This window comes from Daphnia pulex, chromosome 7, assembly GCF_021134715.1.
Source record: "Daphnia pulex isolate KAP4 chromosome 7, ASM2113471v1".
Taxonomy (NCBI): Eukaryota; Metazoa; Arthropoda; class Branchiopoda; order Diplostraca; family Daphniidae; genus Daphnia; species Daphnia pulex.
In genome coordinates, this window is record NC_060023.1 from 9,652,725 (window position 1) to 9,669,445 (window position 16,721).

General features: G+C 37.1%; 6 protein-coding genes across 13 annotated transcripts; 1 reads left to right on the plus strand and 5 right to left on the minus strand.

Moving 5' to 3' along the window:
• The first annotated feature begins 137 nt into the window (after window positions 1-137).
• Window positions 138-2,498, plus strand: LOC124198119 (golgin subfamily A member 5-like). The gene is made up of 7 exons (XM_046593796.1): window positions 138-742; window positions 806-1,212; window positions 1,273-1,460; window positions 1,515-1,784; window positions 1,850-2,019; window positions 2,082-2,212; window positions 2,292-2,498. The coding sequence occupies exons 1-7, from the start codon at window positions 259-261 to the stop codon at window positions 2,373-2,375; spliced, it is 1,734 nt and encodes a 577-aa protein (XP_046449752.1). The 5' UTR covers window positions 138-258; the 3' UTR covers window positions 2,376-2,498.
• LOC124198120 (tyrosine-protein kinase transmembrane receptor Ror-like) lies at window positions 2,287-6,367 on the minus strand. Of its 3 annotated transcripts, none has more exons than XM_046593798.1 (9): window positions 6,177-6,367; window positions 5,914-6,084; window positions 4,529-4,632; window positions 3,892-4,465; window positions 3,690-3,823; window positions 3,438-3,612; window positions 3,340-3,377; window positions 3,112-3,270; window positions 2,287-3,036 (listed from the first exon to the last, which is right to left on the minus strand). In XM_046593798.1, the coding sequence occupies exons 2-9, from the start codon at window positions 6,074-6,076 to the stop codon at window positions 2,794-2,796; spliced, it is 1,590 nt and encodes a 529-aa protein (XP_046449754.1). In that variant the 5' UTR covers window positions 6,077-6,084; window positions 6,177-6,367; the 3' UTR covers window positions 2,287-2,793. The 3 variants fall into 3 exon arrangements, with proteins under 3 accessions (XP_046449754.1, XP_046449755.1, XP_046449753.1); XM_046593799.1 differs by having other exon boundaries at window positions 5,914-6,048; window positions 6,122-6,366; XM_046593797.1 differs by having other exon boundaries at window positions 5,914-6,366.
• An 812-nt stretch (window positions 6,368-7,179) lies between these two features.
• Window positions 7,180-9,065, minus strand: LOC124198124. The gene is made up of 6 exons (XM_046593807.1): window positions 8,742-9,065; window positions 8,475-8,675; window positions 8,122-8,412; window positions 7,771-8,052; window positions 7,591-7,710; window positions 7,180-7,515 (listed from the first exon to the last, which is right to left on the minus strand). Exons 1-6 carry the CDS (start codon window positions 8,848-8,850, stop codon window positions 7,418-7,420), a joined length of 1,101 nt encoding a protein of 366 aa, XP_046449763.1. The 5' UTR covers window positions 8,851-9,065; the 3' UTR covers window positions 7,180-7,417.
• A 121-nt stretch (window positions 9,066-9,186) lies between these two features.
• On the minus strand, window positions 9,187-10,903 carry LOC124198125. 2 transcript variants are annotated; one of them, XM_046593808.1, is made up of 4 exons: window positions 10,621-10,903; window positions 9,741-9,967; window positions 9,568-9,675; window positions 9,187-9,498 (listed from the first exon to the last, which is right to left on the minus strand). In XM_046593808.1, exons 2-4 carry the CDS (start codon window positions 9,951-9,953, stop codon window positions 9,337-9,339), a joined length of 483 nt encoding a protein of 160 aa, XP_046449764.1. In that variant the 5' UTR covers window positions 9,954-9,967; window positions 10,621-10,903; the 3' UTR covers window positions 9,187-9,336. The 2 variants fall into 2 exon arrangements, with proteins under 2 accessions (XP_046449764.1, XP_046449765.1); XM_046593809.1 differs by lacking the exon at window positions 10,621-10,903 and adding an exon at window positions 10,240-10,480 and having other exon boundaries at window positions 9,741-9,966.
• Window positions 10,904-11,054: 151 nt separating this feature from the next.
• Window positions 11,055-12,858, minus strand: LOC124198121 (actin-related protein 6-like). 3 transcript variants are annotated; one of them, XM_046593800.1, is made up of 8 exons: window positions 12,800-12,858; window positions 12,603-12,690; window positions 12,424-12,541; window positions 12,170-12,362; window positions 11,913-12,105; window positions 11,634-11,841; window positions 11,298-11,560; window positions 11,055-11,216 (listed from the first exon to the last, which is right to left on the minus strand). In XM_046593800.1, exons 2-8 carry the CDS (start codon window positions 12,680-12,682, stop codon window positions 11,087-11,089), a joined length of 1,185 nt encoding a protein of 394 aa, XP_046449756.1. In that variant the 5' UTR covers window positions 12,683-12,690; window positions 12,800-12,858; the 3' UTR covers window positions 11,055-11,086. The 3 variants fall into 3 exon arrangements, with proteins under 3 accessions (XP_046449756.1, XP_046449757.1, XP_046449758.1); XM_046593801.1 differs by having other exon boundaries at window positions 12,767-12,824; XM_046593802.1 differs by having other exon boundaries at window positions 12,772-12,823.
• A 124-nt stretch (window positions 12,859-12,982) lies between these two features.
• Window positions 12,983-16,369, minus strand: LOC124198123 (carbonic anhydrase 2-like). 3 transcript variants are annotated; one of them, XM_046593803.1, is made up of 8 exons: window positions 14,570-16,368; window positions 14,387-14,479; window positions 14,256-14,279; window positions 14,043-14,198; window positions 13,826-13,976; window positions 13,653-13,758; window positions 13,364-13,591; window positions 12,983-13,297 (listed from the first exon to the last, which is right to left on the minus strand). In XM_046593803.1, the coding sequence occupies exons 1-8, from the start codon at window positions 14,679-14,681 to the stop codon at window positions 13,064-13,066; spliced, it is 1,104 nt and encodes a 367-aa protein (XP_046449759.1). In that variant the 5' UTR covers window positions 14,682-16,368; the 3' UTR covers window positions 12,983-13,063. The 3 variants fall into 3 exon arrangements, with proteins under 3 accessions (XP_046449759.1, XP_046449760.1, XP_046449761.1); XM_046593804.1 differs by having other exon boundaries at window positions 13,145-13,297; window positions 13,364-13,485; window positions 14,570-16,369; XM_046593805.1 differs by lacking the exon at window positions 12,983-13,297 and having other exon boundaries at window positions 13,399-13,587; window positions 14,570-16,367.
• Window positions 16,370-16,721: the final 352 nt, after the last annotated feature.

Below are 16,721 nucleotides of genomic sequence, written 5' to 3' on the forward strand. Positions count from 1 at the left end.
AATCTATATTTTAATAGAGCAACAAATTTCATAATTTTCCCCATTAAATGGACAGCTGCTCTCCCCCCCCACCCGTTTTTTAAATTAAATAAATGGCGCCTTTTTTATTTTGAAGTATGAATGCAATTGGCAACACTGTTAGAATTTGACAGACAGCTGACTTGTGGATTTGTTTTCGTCATCAGTTTCTTCCTGCATCCTAGCCCGATGCTCCAATTTTAAACTTTGCTAAATTAGGTTGATGGCTGACTATTGAACATGTCTTGGCTAACTGATTTGGCCGGCAAGGCAGAAGATTTTCTAGTGAAAATTGACAAGAATGCTGCTGCAGTTGCTGCGCAAACGGTACTAGTAACGAAAGATCGAGTTACTCCCAGTCATTCAAGACGAGACTCAGGTGCTTCGGTCGCTTCAGTTGCTTCGGATTTCTCAAATAATCATGCCCCGCAAAACAGTTCTACTGCAGCTAATTTTAAAAATAGTGTTTCCATGTCTGATCTTTCTAAGGCAGGCAAATCTAAACTTGATCTTGACGCTACTCTTATGGCATCACTAAATGCAAATAGTGATGTGCTGGACGCTTCTAGTGTTAGCACAGCTCCAAATTCTACCTCCTACTCTAATGGGTTGGGCGGGAATGACTTGACCTTAGTTCAAGAAAACAATCTCCTGAAACAAGAGATCAAATCAATCAATCAAGAAATAAGGCAATCTATGCAACATGCTAAACAAGCTCAGAAAGGTTTGCAATATATTATTAACTTTTTATGACTGTTTAATGTAATGTCCTGTATTTGAATTTTAGAAGCTAAGAATGCGGAACAGCAGTTAAAAAGTCAGATAGCTGTGGTGCAATCAGTCGAGCAGCAATTATCTGTATTAAGGAAAGAGAACATGACCTTAGCTGACCAACTCCTTGACAAAGATGCTGAATTGTCTACCCTAAAGAGCAAAGTAGAAGCAATCCATGTTGAACAGGAGTACCAAACAAAGCTGGAACACATGCAAGCACAGTTGGAAACTGAAGTTAAAAAGAGGCAATCATTGGAAGTTGAAACTAAAGTTCAGTTTAACCAATTGGAAAAAGAGCGTTGTATTTTAATGGGTGAATCACAACAGTATCAACATCAACTTCAGACAGTAAAAGAAGAGCTCGAATCGACTCATCAATCATTTAATGAATACAAACTTCGGGCTCAAAGAATCCTCCAGGTATTATTGATGAAATTACATTGAAAACTTTTCATATTTTAAGTTTCATATTTTCTTTAGGATAAGGACAGATTATTGCAAGATATCAAAGAACATAAAACAGTCGAAAGCTTCCAACTTCCTAACGAATTGCTTATGGCAGAACTGGACCAACTTCAACAAGAACGTGATCTTTTACGAGAAGAAACAGCTCAGTCGAATTCTCAATTGCAACAGTGTAGAAAGGAAATCGCTCATCTTGAGGCGAGGTAAGCAATTTTTCAGTTTAATTCTCAAATTATCACTTGCATTTTGAAGTGTAGGTACGAGGAAGAAATTCGCCAGATTCGTGAACTTAATAATCAAGCTGAAACTCGGTTACTAGAAGAGCGATCCAAGAAAGAGTTGATAGAGAACGAACTAAAACAACTAGACGAAGAGCTGCGCTACGTCCGCGAAGATCTTTCTCAACAAAAAGTGCAGTCTGTAGGAAGAATCCAACAACTCGAAACCGAGTTGAATAAAGTGAGAAACCAGTTGACAAGTAAACAAAATAATTCCAGTACGCCTTCTCAAGATGAGTTTGAACAACGGTACGAATTAAGTTAAATGCTCTCCTAAGAGATAATATTTCATGTCGTTCTTTTTTCTTTCGTAGGCTTCGAACGCTGACTGAGACTTTAGTTGCAAAACAAGCAGTTTTGGAAGCAGTGCAGTCGGAACGCAGTTCATTATTGCTTCAGCTGGAAAGAGCTAATAAAGAACGAAGTGGAATTCCATCTGAAACTGAAAACTCTACGCGCGTTCTACTGAATATTACAGATGACGGTAAAGTCATATCAATTTCAAGAATAAGGGGAGTGCTTGATGAAGTTTTCTTATGGTTCTAGAATTGGCAAAAGTAACGACAGGAGTTTCTCGTCGTATGCGACATGCCTATTCCAGCTTGGATTCTTTAAATTTCCGTTTCGGGCAGGCATTGCGCCGGCGACCCGCTGCTCGATTAGTGCTCTTTTTCTATGTAAGTGAAGAAATATTAATACTTTTGACATTCTTGATATAAATGCTTTTTTTGTTTGTTTGTTTTTTAAAATATCTAGATGGTGGTTCTTCATTTTTGGGTTGCCTTTGTCCTTCTCACTTACACGCCAGAGATGCACGAAAACCACACGACTTCTCTGTGACCAAAATAAATATTGCTTTTCGAATTTTTACTACACATTTCCCTTCTGACTTTGACCACAGATCATTTCTAAATTTATGTGATAATCACCTGGTTGTTTAATACACTTTGTTGTTAAAGGTTATGGTAAAATGTTGCTTTGTAACAATTTAAAAGGATATGTTCGTTGCCACAATCTTTAACAATTTCAAGCATAGGTCAACGAGGTTACGCAAATGAATAATGAATTTGCTGTTCATAATTCAATCGGTGACACTTTTTATATTTTTATTCCAACAATAATTTGTGAGAATAATAAATATTGAGAGGGAAATACGAACAGGAAGACTAAATAAATGATTACGCAAGCGCATGACTTAATATAGCAACTATTATAAAGATCACAAACTTTCCGCAAAACCAAAATTGTGTGAGGGAAATTATGGTTCCAAATCCGGTAAAGGTTGGAGATAGGCATAACAGTTAGAATAAATTTCACATTCTGCTTGCTCCGACAACGGTGCTGTACTCGAAAAACCAGCGAGTTTGGCATGAATCTCCGAAAAAGAAGGACGATCGGATGGCATCTTCTTCCAACAACCTTCATACATTAGCTGCCGAATTAAACACGGAGTAGACTTTGGTGGCTCCAGAAGAACGCTGTCGACGATCATTGTAATCACCTATTAAATGGAGTTTATGGTTATCATTCTGCTGCTCAAGATATAATTAAGTGGTTGAAGAAAAATGGTAAATACCTCTTCATTAGAATGACCGTAATATGGAAGAGCGCCCATAGAGAAAATTTCCCAGAGGACAACTCCAAAAGCCCAGACATCCGATTCCCGAGTAAACTTACCATAAAGAATTGATTCGGGGGGCATCCATCTAACCGGCAAAAATCGAGAAGCTCCCATCTGAATAAATTGAGTCAGGCATTTAAGTTATAACTGACCTAACTACAAACATCTAGGCCAATCACTTGCCTTGTAGTAATCAGTGGTATGAACATCTCTGCTCATTCCTTAAAAAGAGCACACGTCATTTTACGTATAATCCTCTTAAATTACGATATTTCTCTTACCAAAGTCCGATATCTTGATGATAAGATTTGAACGATTACTGCTAAAAGCTGGGTTGACAGATGGCCGTTCACCCACCAAACAGTTTCGACACGCTAGATCCCGATGTACGAAATGCCTTGACGAAAGATATTTCATACCATTTGCAATTTGTTCTGCTATGGAGCGCAAATCCTCCTATAAAATACCAACCGTGTTAAAAATAGTAAACAAATTTGGCAGTAATAAAAATAAAATCAAAATTTAGACAGTGCCTGATTCAATTTATGTCTGCCTATGAGGGTATCTTTGTCTTTAGGACTAGGATAGCCGTTGGAGGAACGTAATAGCTGAGCTAGGTCGCCCAACTCCATGTATTCAAATACAACCCATGGTCCGATACTAAACTCTGCAATGGTTTAAAAGTTATAGATTTTGTTTTAATATAAAAACATTTGAATTTGATAATAAACTCACCATTGATAACAACACCATGTAAAGCCAAGATATTCTCGTGAGAGAACGAAGCCATCGTCTCTGCTTCTCGGAGAAAATCGCTTTGCGCAGTGGTTGAAGCGATTCCAGGTGACGGAGATTTGAGAACTTTGATTGCCACAGCTTGACTGCTCTCCAGATTAATATAGGAGGGATCCGTTGACTGGATTGATGAATCAGGGCGGCGTAGTCGACCGCGAAAAACCTTACCAAAACAACCTTCACCGAGTTCAGTTTCAAGTTCGATCCACTCACGCAATAGGAGAAAGGAACGGGAGCTGACATTCTGTTCCACTTGGTCGACTATTCTCAAGTAGTCGGTGTTGATGGTTAAGAATTCTTTTGGGGAAACATTCCTACCGAAGCGCAATACAGTCCGATTCCTGTTGGTCATCCTGTAAATTCTCACCCACCTAATCAACTTGATTGAGAGAAAAACTAATCCAATCAATGCTATGATTAGAGTTATGGGTATTGAATAGGCTAGCGCAACAGTTTTCATTGACGAAGAGTGATCTGGAATCTCATCAGTCAGTACAGAAATCGGTAGATGAGCCTTTAACAGTAAACGGAGTTAGTTGCAATATACGAACAAGAAGATTAGTAATAAAAAATTTACCTTAAATACGCGAGGGAATAATTTATGCTCATTATCTCGACCATTTCGATGGATGGTAATCAACGTCTTATTATTAACAGGATAATAAGAATTCGTTCCGGACACTGCATTTAGAACGTATAACAATATCAGATGAAAAATAAAAAAACAATCGGCTAGGTAATGCATACAAGCTCCTAAACAACCGTTTTCTAACTAACAGACTTCGCGAAACCATAAAGTTCGTTGTCGGTGCTAAGCGACTACACGATCTCAAACTGCTCTAATAATTTACATAACATGATGACATACAAGCGATGAGTGCCATTATATAATTTACTTTAAAATTCACCGGAAGTCAAGATTTTAACCAAAAAATAGTTTTAAATAATTTGAACATTGTACACAGTTATAGAATTTACAGCTCACGGCAGCCATGGTTAACGGCTTTCTCATTCCAACTCAAATTAAAGACGCTTTGTACTAAACTGCCCATTCCCGGTTCAACTGGACTTTATTGAGAAGAAGTCATTTCACGATACCGCATTACTCATGGCCTAGCAAAGCCTAATGGACCATTGACGAGCTGTGAACTGAATCCGAATTTGGGTCCTTAATTTTAAAAATAACATTCTGAGGAAGGTCCATGCTACTTAAATGAGGACGCAATGAACTAGATTATTACCGAGACAGCGGACAACAGCTTCTTGTTTGTTACTCACTTACCCCCCATCAGGTTATTCTCAGAAATATTAATTTCGATGTTGTTGTAGCCACTTTTCTCTTGTGCACCGATACTGTAAAGTTGATCTATCAAAGGGGGTAATTGAGTTGTCAGATATGTTCAAGTTTTTTTTTTTTAAATTGCGAGGCGACACGTGGCACAGCGACCCCATTTAGCAATGTAACTATGGTAGGGGATTAGCGACCTAGACAGTAATAAATCTATGGCCTATTCGAAAGCTGAAAAAAATCAATAAGAATCATCGCTGTCGCCCAAGGATAAAAATAAGAAATTCGAACGAAAATGTGAACCTGATCTTGTTCTTTCGTCATTTTAACTTCTATTCTTATTTCCTGTAATATGTACTACTTTGCTTACTGCGATGGAAAACTAGAATTCGCAATTCCTTGGCACGTAACCTAACCCTCTTGGATCATTCATAGCCTATTGTTTGTTCTGAAGTCGAGAATAACTCACATGTCACAATGTGTCGCAGACAAAAAGAGATTTCTACTACGTTTGACAGAGCACGTACTCGACGAAAGTACAATATCCCAATGTCTACAGAATGTATGACGTTACGTCTACAATATGCAACATCTCTTTGTGAACAAGTTATATGAAAACCAACAATTTAAGTTTACCGTAACAGAGTGGGCGATAATTGAAATAATTCACTTACCGACTTTGCGTGGGCAGGGCGTATCGGATCTTTCTTGGCTGAAATCGTGAGTGCAAACACAAATGAACGATCCATCGGGTTGTTTACGACATCCAGCATCCATTCCGCAGCGAGCCGATTGGCAATCCGGAGCACCTTTCATCAAAGGAATTGATTGATTCATTTCCCACGCTGATAACGACCGCGAATAGAGCAACGAGGAAGTAACCAGCAAAAATTAGTTATGAGAAGGTTCTCGAGCATGTCGTGTAGGTTGACTGTACTGGCTACAAGCTATGCGCTCAGTCCTCTATAAGGTGTACAGCATCCTGATGGAATAGATTTCCGATTCGACGGCGACGACGCGAACGACGTGAAGAGATATTGACCTCTGAAAACGAATCACAAATTCATAAATCATTGTCCGCATGAAGGTTGCATTCTACATAACAAAAATGTTTTTTAAAAAATCTCACTCAACGCTTATGACGTCAAACACACAAAAGTTATAGCAATTAAAAAAATTTACTTGCCTTTTTAAGTAGAAAATCAAAAATAATTTTTGTACGGGTCATTGAGTCAACTAGGGATGGTGTTGAAACATTTGGCGACGAACCGATCACCAAAGAAGACGGACGATGAGTTTCAGCACGATCCCCAACAACAGAAATATTTCATTCGGAATTTCGGCCAAGGCCAAGACCACGAGCTGGTGGCCCATCTCGCATTATTTCCAAGAACTACCAGGAGGCGTCATGTGGATCGGATTACTTTATTTTCATTTTAGACCCAAACGAAATCGATTCCGTTCTACTGATCAACATTATGAAAAATTATGTCGGGATGATCGTGAAACCGGAAACGTTCCCTCTCCGCATCCTAAAACTTCTAATGATGGTGAGTTAGCGCTCATACGTTTCATGATCATAGTTAACTCAAACTTCGTCAAGTCTCAACTATTTTAAATTGTCCCCAAGACCCTAGAACAAAAGATTCATTTTATAAAGGACTTGAAACATAAATCGCACCGGCATGGGGTCTCTCCGCAGAAACGGTACGTAGGTGTAACTACAAGTAATAAAGGCTTTGTTAAATTCACGTTGCGATGTAATTAGTAAGTTTACATTTTTCCCAGTTCTTCGCATGGACTCGTTGCTCCCACTTATATTTTGGTTTAGTTTGCAAGAAAAGACCAAAACTGTTTTATAACAAAAGACCGAAGTAAAGTTTTACAGCTAGGGGAGATGTCGTTAGCCTACTATTTAAAAATTTCGTACCCAACAATTTCAGGTGCATTTTTTTTTATTGAACCTTTTTTAAAAAGTTCAAAGACTAGTACGTAACGAACATGAAATTAGATTTTCTTAAATAATAATTTGGGTGACAGACTTTTGCTGGGTCAGAAGTTTTAAAAAGAAAACGAGCATTGCAAGGCATTTTAAAGTGACTATAGCTAACGTTAAGAAATGTCCGTTGAGGAGACAACATACTGTGTGAAATTTAAAACCCAATTAAGGGACCTACATTAAATATCGAATATTGTTTTCTTGACGATGGTTCCTAGCGTAGAACAGTTGACCATAGCACGAATTAAGAAGTCGTTAGCGCTTCTATGAAACAAATCTAAAAAAAAGGAAAAATACAATTTTAATAAGAGTATCATCATTTGCAAATATTAAAATAAAAAAATGTTTTTACATCGTGTTTTCGGAATTCCGCTTGTAAGCGCATCACATTTTAGACAAGGAGGGAAATTTGGTGCTGAAGGTGATCGCCCATACGACAAAAATCGACTGGTAACGTTTGTTTTACCAAACTCTGTAAAGGAAGAAATAAGTAGACATTAAAAAGTTCAAACATGATTTTGCCACGAATTACCTGGTTCTTTAAAACAAGAGTTGGACAACACACTGTGAATGGAAATCGACTGGTCGGTTGGGATGCAGGTTGTGTTTAGAGAAAACTGCCAGAGCAACTCTCCATTACTTCCCGATATGCCAATGAAAAACTGCGCCTTTGAATCGCCCATGATGACAGCAATATCAGAAATGGCATCATTATTGAGATCAGCAAATGCCTCGATATCAATTATTCTTAATTCGGCAGCTGGCTTTATTTTTAAATCCTCTCGTGGAATTTGAAATTGCCACATTAGAGATCCTACACAGAAATTTAAAATTTAACCATAGAGTAAACTGTGATAATTGGTACTGGCTAAGAATGCCTTACCTGTAAGGGAGTTTAATGCTGAGAGACTTTTAACAACAGGGAACAGCAAACAGTCATCAACGCCATCATTGTCCACATCAATCAGGGAGCAATTGAGATACTGAATTGCTTCTGTAAAATTTTTCTCCCAAACTAATTTCCCATCTGCAGCTCGAATGCCAAGCAAGTTATTTGATTCATTACTAAAGCAATATGAACTTGAAATGGAATGAGTAGTTTTGCTGCTTAACAAGATCAGCATTTCCTTTGACTTGCTAGTTAGTGACGAAGCCATTCCCATAGCCTGTACTCCTGATGTAAAAATGTTTAAAATCATTATTTCAAAGAAAACCATGCACAGTTATTCAAAATACCTTTTCCTGTCAAATTAACTTCCCAATCTTTGGTTTTCACACTATGTGTAGCTTTGCAAGTGTCATACTCACAAGGTAGAATCCACAAGAAGAGGATGATGAAAGCCACACAATTCGCTATTGAAAATGCTAGAGCGATCTTTCTCCCCGCTGACATGGAAGGTTTTTCCATTTGCTGAGGAGCAACACCACCTGAATGATCTGTGAAGAGAAAAAAAATGGCAGTCATATTAAAATGGTCAACTTAACGTTCTTGTTCTTGCATACCATATTGAGGAGATTTTTCGTCAAAGTTGAGAGTCGATGAGTTAAAAAGTTCACTCTCGGAATCTTCACCTTCATTGCTAGAGTGTACTTGTGGAACTGGCTTATACATATTGCACGAATATAAAAAGAAGTAGACCGGTGGATTCAAAAGTAAAAAAGCATTCGTATTGTGACTAGTCTTTAGGAGCCTTTTGGAGTGTCAGCAGACGATCAAAACAAATCAATTTCTCAATAATTAGGAGGATCGGCGTTGCCAGACCATTCCACTGTCTCTTATTTCGGTAATTCGATATTCTTCTCGACTCTTTATTTCCTGACAGTGACAGAATTCGAACTACGCAGAAGCTAATAATTTATCTAATAACAGCAAATTATTAATTGTATCTAAGTTCAAAAAATCTAACAACCGATTTCCGCACAAACTTTTCAAGTGATGACGAAAAACTGTCGCAAGAAGAATATCTGTATTAGAAATCAAACAATTTTCGCTACACACCGAAGTGTGTAAATACATGAGGGAACAAACGCAAATGAGGAAACGACGCATTGTAAAATACAACAGCACGAAAAAATAAGATTGATGAGCTCGGGAATTTCAAGCGAAAATACAGCTCAAAAGACGTGCACCCCAGCTGGGCATGTCAACTTTGCGATCCGAATCATAGTCGATTACCAGATTTTTGTTTGCCTTTGAATCCTTGCCTACACTACTGGTCTTCTTATTCAAGTTATTTATCTCTCCGACACGAAAGTTGGTCTAAAAACAAAAACCCAAAGAATTCAAAACGATCCGAAAAGAATAATTTAAATCGTATAGAACTATTACCGTTGATGCAATAGATTCCTGATAAAAAGGCAAGGTGCGGTAAATCGAGTGAAGTGTTTCGTTTGTTGGACCAAGCTCATCCCATCCGTGATCGTTCAGTGCTGATATCTGGCAAGCACAAACCAAATATCGTTCATTGAAATGAATTACTCAATCAAACCAATATTCTTTACCTGATTGAATCTCCACGGCTGGTGGACGATACAACAATTGAATCTGTACGCAAGTGTTCCTTTAAGACACAAATAGCGCTGAATTTCTCTATCGCACGCGGCTTGTTCACTGAAATTGACCGTATTCCGGCGCGTGAATAAAGCTGAACGAATTCTTCTGTCCCGTTGAGACTTGGTTATAGCCAAGACTAACTCTTGCTCCGTCAACACCATTCTCGGTTCCGACCTATAATAACAATATTCGGGTAACAAGCTTGGCTTCAAACTTTGTATCGGTCGCTAAACGTAATACTCTCCGCAGTAGGCTATAGACTAATACCCACGAGATTAGTATACGGATATTGTGTACGACTCCACCCTCTACTAAACTTTTGTTTGGCTTCTGTTTACAAAACAGAAAGCAGATGGAACAAAAAGAAAAAAAGAATAACAAGCTCCACATTGTGATCTGAGACGACTGGTCTGAGGAATTTGACTAGCAAAGCGAAAAAGTTAATACTTTTTCCAAGGAACCGTTACACACAATTTATGATGCCTTTTGTCAACCGTTGGTCGGCAGCTGGTTTAATACTCTGGGAAAAAATGGAGAAACATGAACCTTATGGACTGTGGCTGATGTATCAAATACGTCGAGGAAACGAACAAAAAGCTAAGGCGTTGACAACTTATAACTACTGCTTTTGTGGAACCCCATTCAACCTAGGCTTAGATTTACACTTGTTCAAATAATAATATTTACTACCTAGTTCAGCATGCTTCCAGCAACATGTTTCCCATAACAGAAATAAATCCCACACAATTGTCGAAAAACACTTTCTCAATATTCTAAAAGACATGTATAAACAAGAACTACTAAAAAGTCGTGATTCTCAACTTACCAAAAATGTGTTTGCTTGTTATCGAGATATTCCCTACCGGCTAGCTGCTCACTCGACGAGAATCAACACGTGCCAGGCTGCCAGCACTGGAACGTTTTCAAGTAGAGTGGGATATATGTTTTGTGAATTTTTCAAAACCGCAGTAGACACTTGATTACAAGCAACCGCTATTTTATTCTCTCACGATAGCAACACTCTTTTGAGATAAAACGTCTCAATAAATACCGTGACGCAGTTTCACCAGCACATTCTTCCACTCAGCTGTTTTTCACACTGATTTGTGCAATGTCAGCCGGGTTGAAAGAGCCTGAGGCATCTTTTTCAAACCTAGTGGTAATATTTTGCAACAGTTAAATAATAAAAACCAAAAACTTTAAAAAAAATAAAATAATTGAAAAAAATAAAATAAACATGAAAAAAAGACGAAAAAAGATGAAAAAAAAGAAATACATTTTATTGTTGAAAAACTCATACATCAAAACGTTGAAGACATAAAGAAAATCCATGTTCTTCATATTCTCGACGTGTTACCAACTGAGAAGAAAATTGAGGATCTTTAGTTAAGCTACATCCTCCTCGCCAGGCATCTGTGACTGGACTATAAGGAGTTGAAAGATGAGATATTGGGTGATGGTTAATGTCGATTCAAATAAATGAATGGTAAAATATTGTATTTTACTTGGATGCCATGTTGATACGGACTTCGCACTCGGCCGGAGCCATCGTCCTAACATCTTTTTCAACCCTTTCTTTGAAGTTGAGCAAAGAACAAGATCCGCCGATCAGCAAAATATTTTTGTACAAATGGCTTTGAACTTCGGAAGGAAATTGTTCAATCACGTGAACAATGGCTTCGGATATTCCCATTTGCTGGATTCCAATGTCAGATGGATGAAACAACAGTTCTGGGACAGCGAAACGTTCGTTATTCATCCTGATAACCTAGCAAGACGAAAAGTGTAATGTATTATAACATTTGAACAAAAACGTCTGGCATCAGCAAAAAATTTCAGACCTGTTCGCCGGACCCTGCTTCGTCCTTTGGTCGCACATAGCCTCTACGAATGGTTGTAAAATCAGGAAGGATGTAGTCTACAACGAACGGATTGTCTTTTCCTCTCTTTTGAGACAACGCCATATCGCTATTAAAATCTGTGGATACAATGCAAGTGTCTTCTTTCAACTGGTTGATAACGTACGTTTCATCCATGACGTTCAATTGCCTGTAAATGGCAATTAAAACATACTATTTTAAAAACTTGTTATTTATTTATAACTTGTGTGTGAAGGTTACCTATAGGAAATTATGTCTTTCAGATGATTGGTTAATACCTTGCCGCCAATTTCAATCCTATGAACAAATTCTGTGATTTTCTTTCCTTGTACATAAGGGATTAAGTGTGTGAAACTGTAACCACAGTCTACCACCAAGCAGCACAATTCAGAAGGGTTCTCTTTTCCATATTTGTAGGCACTCAAAGTTCCAGCTGTAATAACATTAAAATTCCATGAGGAAAAGATTAAATTAATTAACCAGAGACAAAAACTCACGGTTAATTGTCAGGAGAGATTCACACTCCACTTCTTCAAACCAATATTCACATATTCCTTCCTGAATAGACTGGAAATTTAGATATGGCTGAGTCAAAACAAGTGAAGTTGAATTGATGTGAACATTAAAGCAGTCTTTTCCCATCAAGTAATCCCAAACATCTTTCTGAGTGTCCCAATTAATTAGATAGCCCTAAATTAAAAAGATATAGTAAATTCATTTTTATAAATTGTGAAGTAATTAAGTTGCATACTTTTTGAACAGGGAGTATATAGTAGAGACCAGAAACATCCCGACATTCATCAAGCTGGTCACCGATGAAAGGCCTCCTTCTTTCACTTTTTGCTTTCATTACTGCATTTGGCATGACACTATTGAGGGTGGATATGGTTTATACTAAACGAAAACATTATGAATCTTTGTTATATTTACCGGGGTTCTGCATTATTTGCAAAACCGGCTTTGATGTTGAATCCTCCATTATCCAACACAAAAATGTGCTTTGCAGCCATTGTTGATGCTAGTGGGAGAGAAGGAAATGCATTTTGTATCAATATTAAGCTGTTACAATAACTTTTTACTAAATCAAAACATACATTATTAGTTTTGGAGTAAAATAAGAAAAAAACCTTTCAAACGCTGCGTCGAAAAACGAAAAACAATAATAACAAATGAGCAAATGCGCAATTTAGTGAAGTTGTCCCAGTTTTATTTAATTCGTTCATTTCGGGTCGACAATCAATGAATCAAGTAGATTTTCGATTTATTTAGCTTCATTAATATTTATGCAGTTTAGAATTTCGGGTCGACAATCAATGAATCAAGTAGATTTTCGATTTATTTAGCTTCATTAATATTTATGCAGTTTAGAAAAATGAAATAATGCGTCACTGTTATAAATTTACACCTAAAATGGTTAGGAAAGAATTTGCATAAAAAGAAAATACGCATGTGCTATATTGATAGATGTCGACGATAGGTGAGGAAGAATGAGACCAGTTTATCGTAATATGACATCCGGAACGAGATCTATATGTGACGGTGCGTCCGCTCAACGACTGAACGGGCCGGTAATTATTTACCAAAGTTAAACTATCTCTTCCTTTTAAAAGTCTAAATTTCGATAGCTGTAATTTTTTTTTTTGGATAATAGTATTAAAACAAAAATACTTTAAACATGAAGGAATCTCTACCTGGCTCTCGGAGATAGTGATGGAATCATCAAAAACAGTCCAGATAATAATTTCCTCACATCCGGGCGTTGTAAAAGAACCGGAATAGCGGAAGAATGTGGTGGTTCGAGACGGTAATAAATCTTTAAATGAAATCAGATTTACCAGTGTCGTTTCGTCACCGTCTTCGTCAACTTCATTCAACTGATCAACGACAGCTCGGAATGCTGAATTAATCTTTTTCCCTACCTTTGACATTTGTTTTAGAATAACTCGAATAATATTAAGAAGATTAGCTAAATTAACAAACCTTAATGAGAACACCCAAAACGGCTAGACCGTCATCATATTTCGTCGCTTCGGAGAACGATCCGTATTTGGTATTATAGTGAACCAAGTGAAGTTCAGCCGAATATCTTTAAAAATAATTTAAAAATAATCATAATTTCCACAATAATTTAAAAAATTAAATTAAATGTGCACTTTTTAGATTTGATTCGATGCTCGCTGCCGTGCGATGAATCATTTCCCCAGTGAAAGTGAAATTGAACGAAATTGTATCGATTTGATAATCCGCCGCCGGTAATAAAGGGTATAGACTCTGCCGGAATGCTCGAGGGAAGGCTAAACAACACTGCGCAAGCCACAATATATAAAAACATAAAACAACAATAATAATTTTATTCGTGTATCCTCTTACCTGTGTGTCCATTATTGGTAACAGTCATCCGGTCGATGTTTCCGTAATTTCCAAAGTAAAATTTCGGGTAGGCTCTCAAAGAGGCCGTCTCAATGTTGATTGGCGATTGAAGGTTACTGCCACATGTTGGAAATGAATGTTGCCAAGCCTCTGGGTCTATTAAAAAAAATTAATTAATTTTAATATTAAGGCTTGAGATAAATAAGTCTATACCTGTGTAACTCCAGGATGAGATAGCTAAATAATTTATGAAGGAAAAAAAAGCAGCGCAAAGTGAAAGTGAAAATTGTTCTTGAAACAAAAAGCTTTAATGCCAACCACATTTATAAAAAAAGACATGTTACCCCGTTTTTTTTTAATTTCCCAATGTTCAATCCAAGGATTTTCATGGGTGCGGACCATGATGTTAGGGTTGATGACTGCTTGGTGATTTTTACCTGTGGTTTTTTTAGTCGAATAATCAAGACAGGCAGCTTGTTATTATTGCGCAGCTCGGGACAAAGTAGTGGTGACCTTGTTATTATTACCCTTTGTCGGTTTCACGTTTCTGATGGGCGAGTTGTTGACAATCTGCAAAAAGCTGCTGCACACGAGGAATGCCAATATTATGTGTTTAAGCAATAATAACTTTTCGGCCATATTTGAATTATTGGCGCCAGTAATTAATTTACGTCACGATTAAAAATTTCGTATCTTCAGACAGAAGAAAATATTTTTGTATCCTTGGTTTCTTTTTTTTAATAAGTGGCACAACTTAAATTTCAACTTTAATTACAAATTCTCTGAGCCAAGTATCACAGTCCCAAGTAAACAACGATGCTTGTCAAGCCTGTATCACTTCTAACTCGACTTTTTCATCAGCCACCAAATTTGTTTTATTCTCAGAAATGACAATTTCACATACGTTTGTACAGGTAGTTGAGTCGTCCAAACGTCGTTGTTCAATTTATTAAAAATAGAAAGAAGCTGTATAGGTTAAATTTGGATAGGCTCTCATCTATAGTTACCAACTGTTACCATCTTGCCTTCTGTACTAAAGGATAAAAATGTTGACGCTTTTTCCTTTAGTAGAGAACATATGTGACGTAAGATGACAGAAAACACGGGAATCAGTTCGCCATCTAATGCGTGTTATGTCTTTTTTAATGGCTGTTGTTATACAACAACTAATAAGAAAGAACATTTCATAGGAATTAGCAGGTGCTAAAAGCTGTTTAAAAGCTTCTAAAACGTTGTTTCTATTATTAAAAGCTTTTAAAGAAAGGTTGCTGGTTTCCATAACCACGCCCAGTTTGGGAAAACCAACTCCCACGTCGAGATCAATGCGGCACATTCAGAAAGAAAGAGTTATACAGCTGTCGTGAAACTGTAGAAAAATCGTTAATTAAATAAGGAATGGTATAGCTTAAGTCCTTATAAAGTATACCAATAAGGAAAGATATAACCTTCTTGGAAATGGGTTTTCGATATAACAAGTGGAGCGGTGCTGCGATCTGTTCTGATTTATGTATTACGGATCGTATATTTTAATTTTTTTTCCTATTGATTTCACCTTGAAACTATAAGTGATTCTTCCAGTGCGGTTAACAGGTTACACCCTTTAGCTAAACAGCTCGATAAAAAAATATAATACTTTGCTATATGGGATAAGGACACACTGGTGTTATTGATGTTTGGGATCCGAACGCTGCCAAGCAAGTCAACGAACCGTGATGGCAGTGAACGTAATGATACTTGCGACTGTAATGGCATTCGATCACCATAAATCAACTGGTTCGAATGTAACCCTGACTTGTGTATACTATCTCCGCTTAGTTAAAAAACAAACAAATTCTTGGAAAATGTGGAGCAAATTCAATGTAAAACGCGCTGGCTGAATAAATTCAGAAAATCGGGTTTTCTCAAAATGGAATTAATTTAGGAAAAGCACAATTTACAATTATAATCGCATTGGATTTTTTTTTATTCTTCGGAACCGCAAATAAATCAATTTTGATAAAAACAGATAACATAATAACAAGCTTAATAGTATACGAGAAAAATTGCGAATTGCTCAATTCGCCCACGTAAAAATTTTTTACAGTGATTAGAATGTCATTTTTCCCATTCGAATCAGGTCATCATTTAATCGCATTCATCGTGCAAAATAATAGATTTTTTTGCGTAACCCCCGTTAAATCCGAACGTAGTATTTTGCGATTTTTAATTCTTCTTTTCTTTGACAGTAAAAACTCGTCGGAGTAAAAGTTCAACTTAGGAAATTGGACAGGTTTTGGTTTCCCTATAATGAACGAGGTTTATTATGTACGAAGCGATAAAAAAACATGATCTATACTATAGTCTATATAACCATTTGATTACGAACGTGACTAGGGAAAACTCTAAACCAAGTATTTAAAAAAAGAATGCCACAAGTGAAAGGGAGTTAGTACCAGGTCCGAGCGAAATTATTTCCTTAATTTTAATCCAATTTGAAGTGCCTGTATTCAACATTAGTGGCCGCACTATTCTACATGTTTCCGTATCTGCAGCGGTTACAAGGTGAATACTAACGAATAGCTCCAATTTAGAACAATCCGTGAAAGTATAAGAGATATTTTTAGTGCGGCTAACTTTCAAGTTGGCGAAGTATAAACCGACACCGCGGAGCAGGGTAAAAACAAGTCTAACTATGTCTAA

What these genes read in the sequence shown, in the direction of transcription:
- LOC124198119 (XM_046593796.1), top strand. Translation starts at nt 259, where the DNA reads ATGTCTTGGCTAACTGATTTGGCCGGCAAGGCAGAAGATTTTCTAGTG. An exon ending in ATCGCTCATCTTGAGGCGAG is followed by an intron (nt 1,461 to 1,514) that starts GTAAGCAATTTT and finishes TTTGAAGTGTAG; the next exon opens with GTACGAGGAAGAAATTCGCC. An exon ending in CAAGATGAGTTTGAACAACG is followed by an intron (nt 1,785 to 1,849) that starts GTACGAATTAAG and finishes TTTCTTTCGTAG; the next exon opens with GCTTCGAACGCTGACTGAGA.
- LOC124198120 (XM_046593798.1), bottom strand. Translation starts at nt 6,076, where the DNA reads ATGAATCAATCAATTCCTTTGATGAAAGGTGCTCCGGATTGCCAATCG. An exon ending in TATTCCCTCGCGTATTTAAG is followed by an intron (nt 4,466 to 4,528) that starts GTAAATTTTTTA and finishes TTACTGTTAAAG; the next exon opens with GCTCATCTACCGATTTCTGT. An exon ending in GCAGACATAAATTGAATCAG is followed by an intron (nt 3,613 to 3,689) that starts GCACTGTCTAAA and finishes GGTATTTTATAG; the next exon opens with GAGGATTTGCGCTCCATAGC.
- LOC124198123 (XM_046593803.1), bottom strand. Translation starts at nt 14,681, where the DNA reads ATGGCCGAAAAGTTATTATTGCTTAAACACATAATATTGGCATTCCTC. An exon ending in CATCGAATCAAATCTAAAAA is followed by an intron (nt 13,759 to 13,825) that starts GTGCACATTTAA and finishes TTATTTTTAAAG; the next exon opens with ATATTCGGCTGAACTTCACT. An exon ending in TTTTGGGTGTTCTCATTAAG is followed by an intron (nt 13,592 to 13,652) that starts GTTTGTTAATTT and finishes CAAATGTCAAAG; the next exon opens with GTAGGGAAAAAGATTAATTC.
- LOC124198125 (XM_046593808.1), bottom strand. Translation starts at nt 9,953, where the DNA reads ATGGTGTTGACGGAGCAAGAGTTAGTCTTGGCTATAACCAAGTCTCAA. An exon ending in AGCCGTGGAGATTCAATCAG is followed by an intron (nt 9,676 to 9,740) that starts GTAAAGAATATT and finishes TGTGCTTGCCAG; the next exon opens with ATATCAGCACTGAACGATCA. An exon ending in AGGAATCTATTGCATCAACG is followed by an intron (nt 9,499 to 9,567) that starts GTAATAGTTCTA and finishes TTTTGTTTTTAG; the next exon opens with ACCAACTTTCGTGTCGGAGA.
- LOC124198124 (XM_046593807.1), bottom strand. Translation starts at nt 8,850, where the DNA reads ATGTATAAGCCAGTTCCACAAGTACACTCTAGCAATGAAGGTGAAGAT. An exon ending in AGCATTAAACTCCCTTACAG is followed by an intron (nt 8,053 to 8,121) that starts GTAAGGCATTCT and finishes ATTTCTGTGTAG; the next exon opens with GATCTCTAATGTGGCAATTT. An exon ending in CTCTTGTTTTAAAGAACCAG is followed by an intron (nt 7,711 to 7,770) that starts GTAATTCGTGGC and finishes CTTCCTTTACAG; the next exon opens with AGTTTGGTAAAACAAACGTT.
- LOC124198121 (XM_046593800.1), bottom strand. Translation starts at nt 12,682, where the DNA reads ATGGCTGCAAAGCACATTTTTGTGTTGGATAATGGAGGATTCAACATC. An exon ending in GCAAATAATGCAGAACCCCG is followed by an intron (nt 12,542 to 12,602) that starts GTAAATATAACA and finishes CACCCTCAATAG; the next exon opens with TGTCATGCCAAATGCAGTAA. An exon ending in ATCTCTCCTGACAATTAACC is followed by an intron (nt 12,106 to 12,169) that starts GTGAGTTTTTGT and finishes ATGTTATTACAG; the next exon opens with CTGGAACTTTGAGTGCCTAC.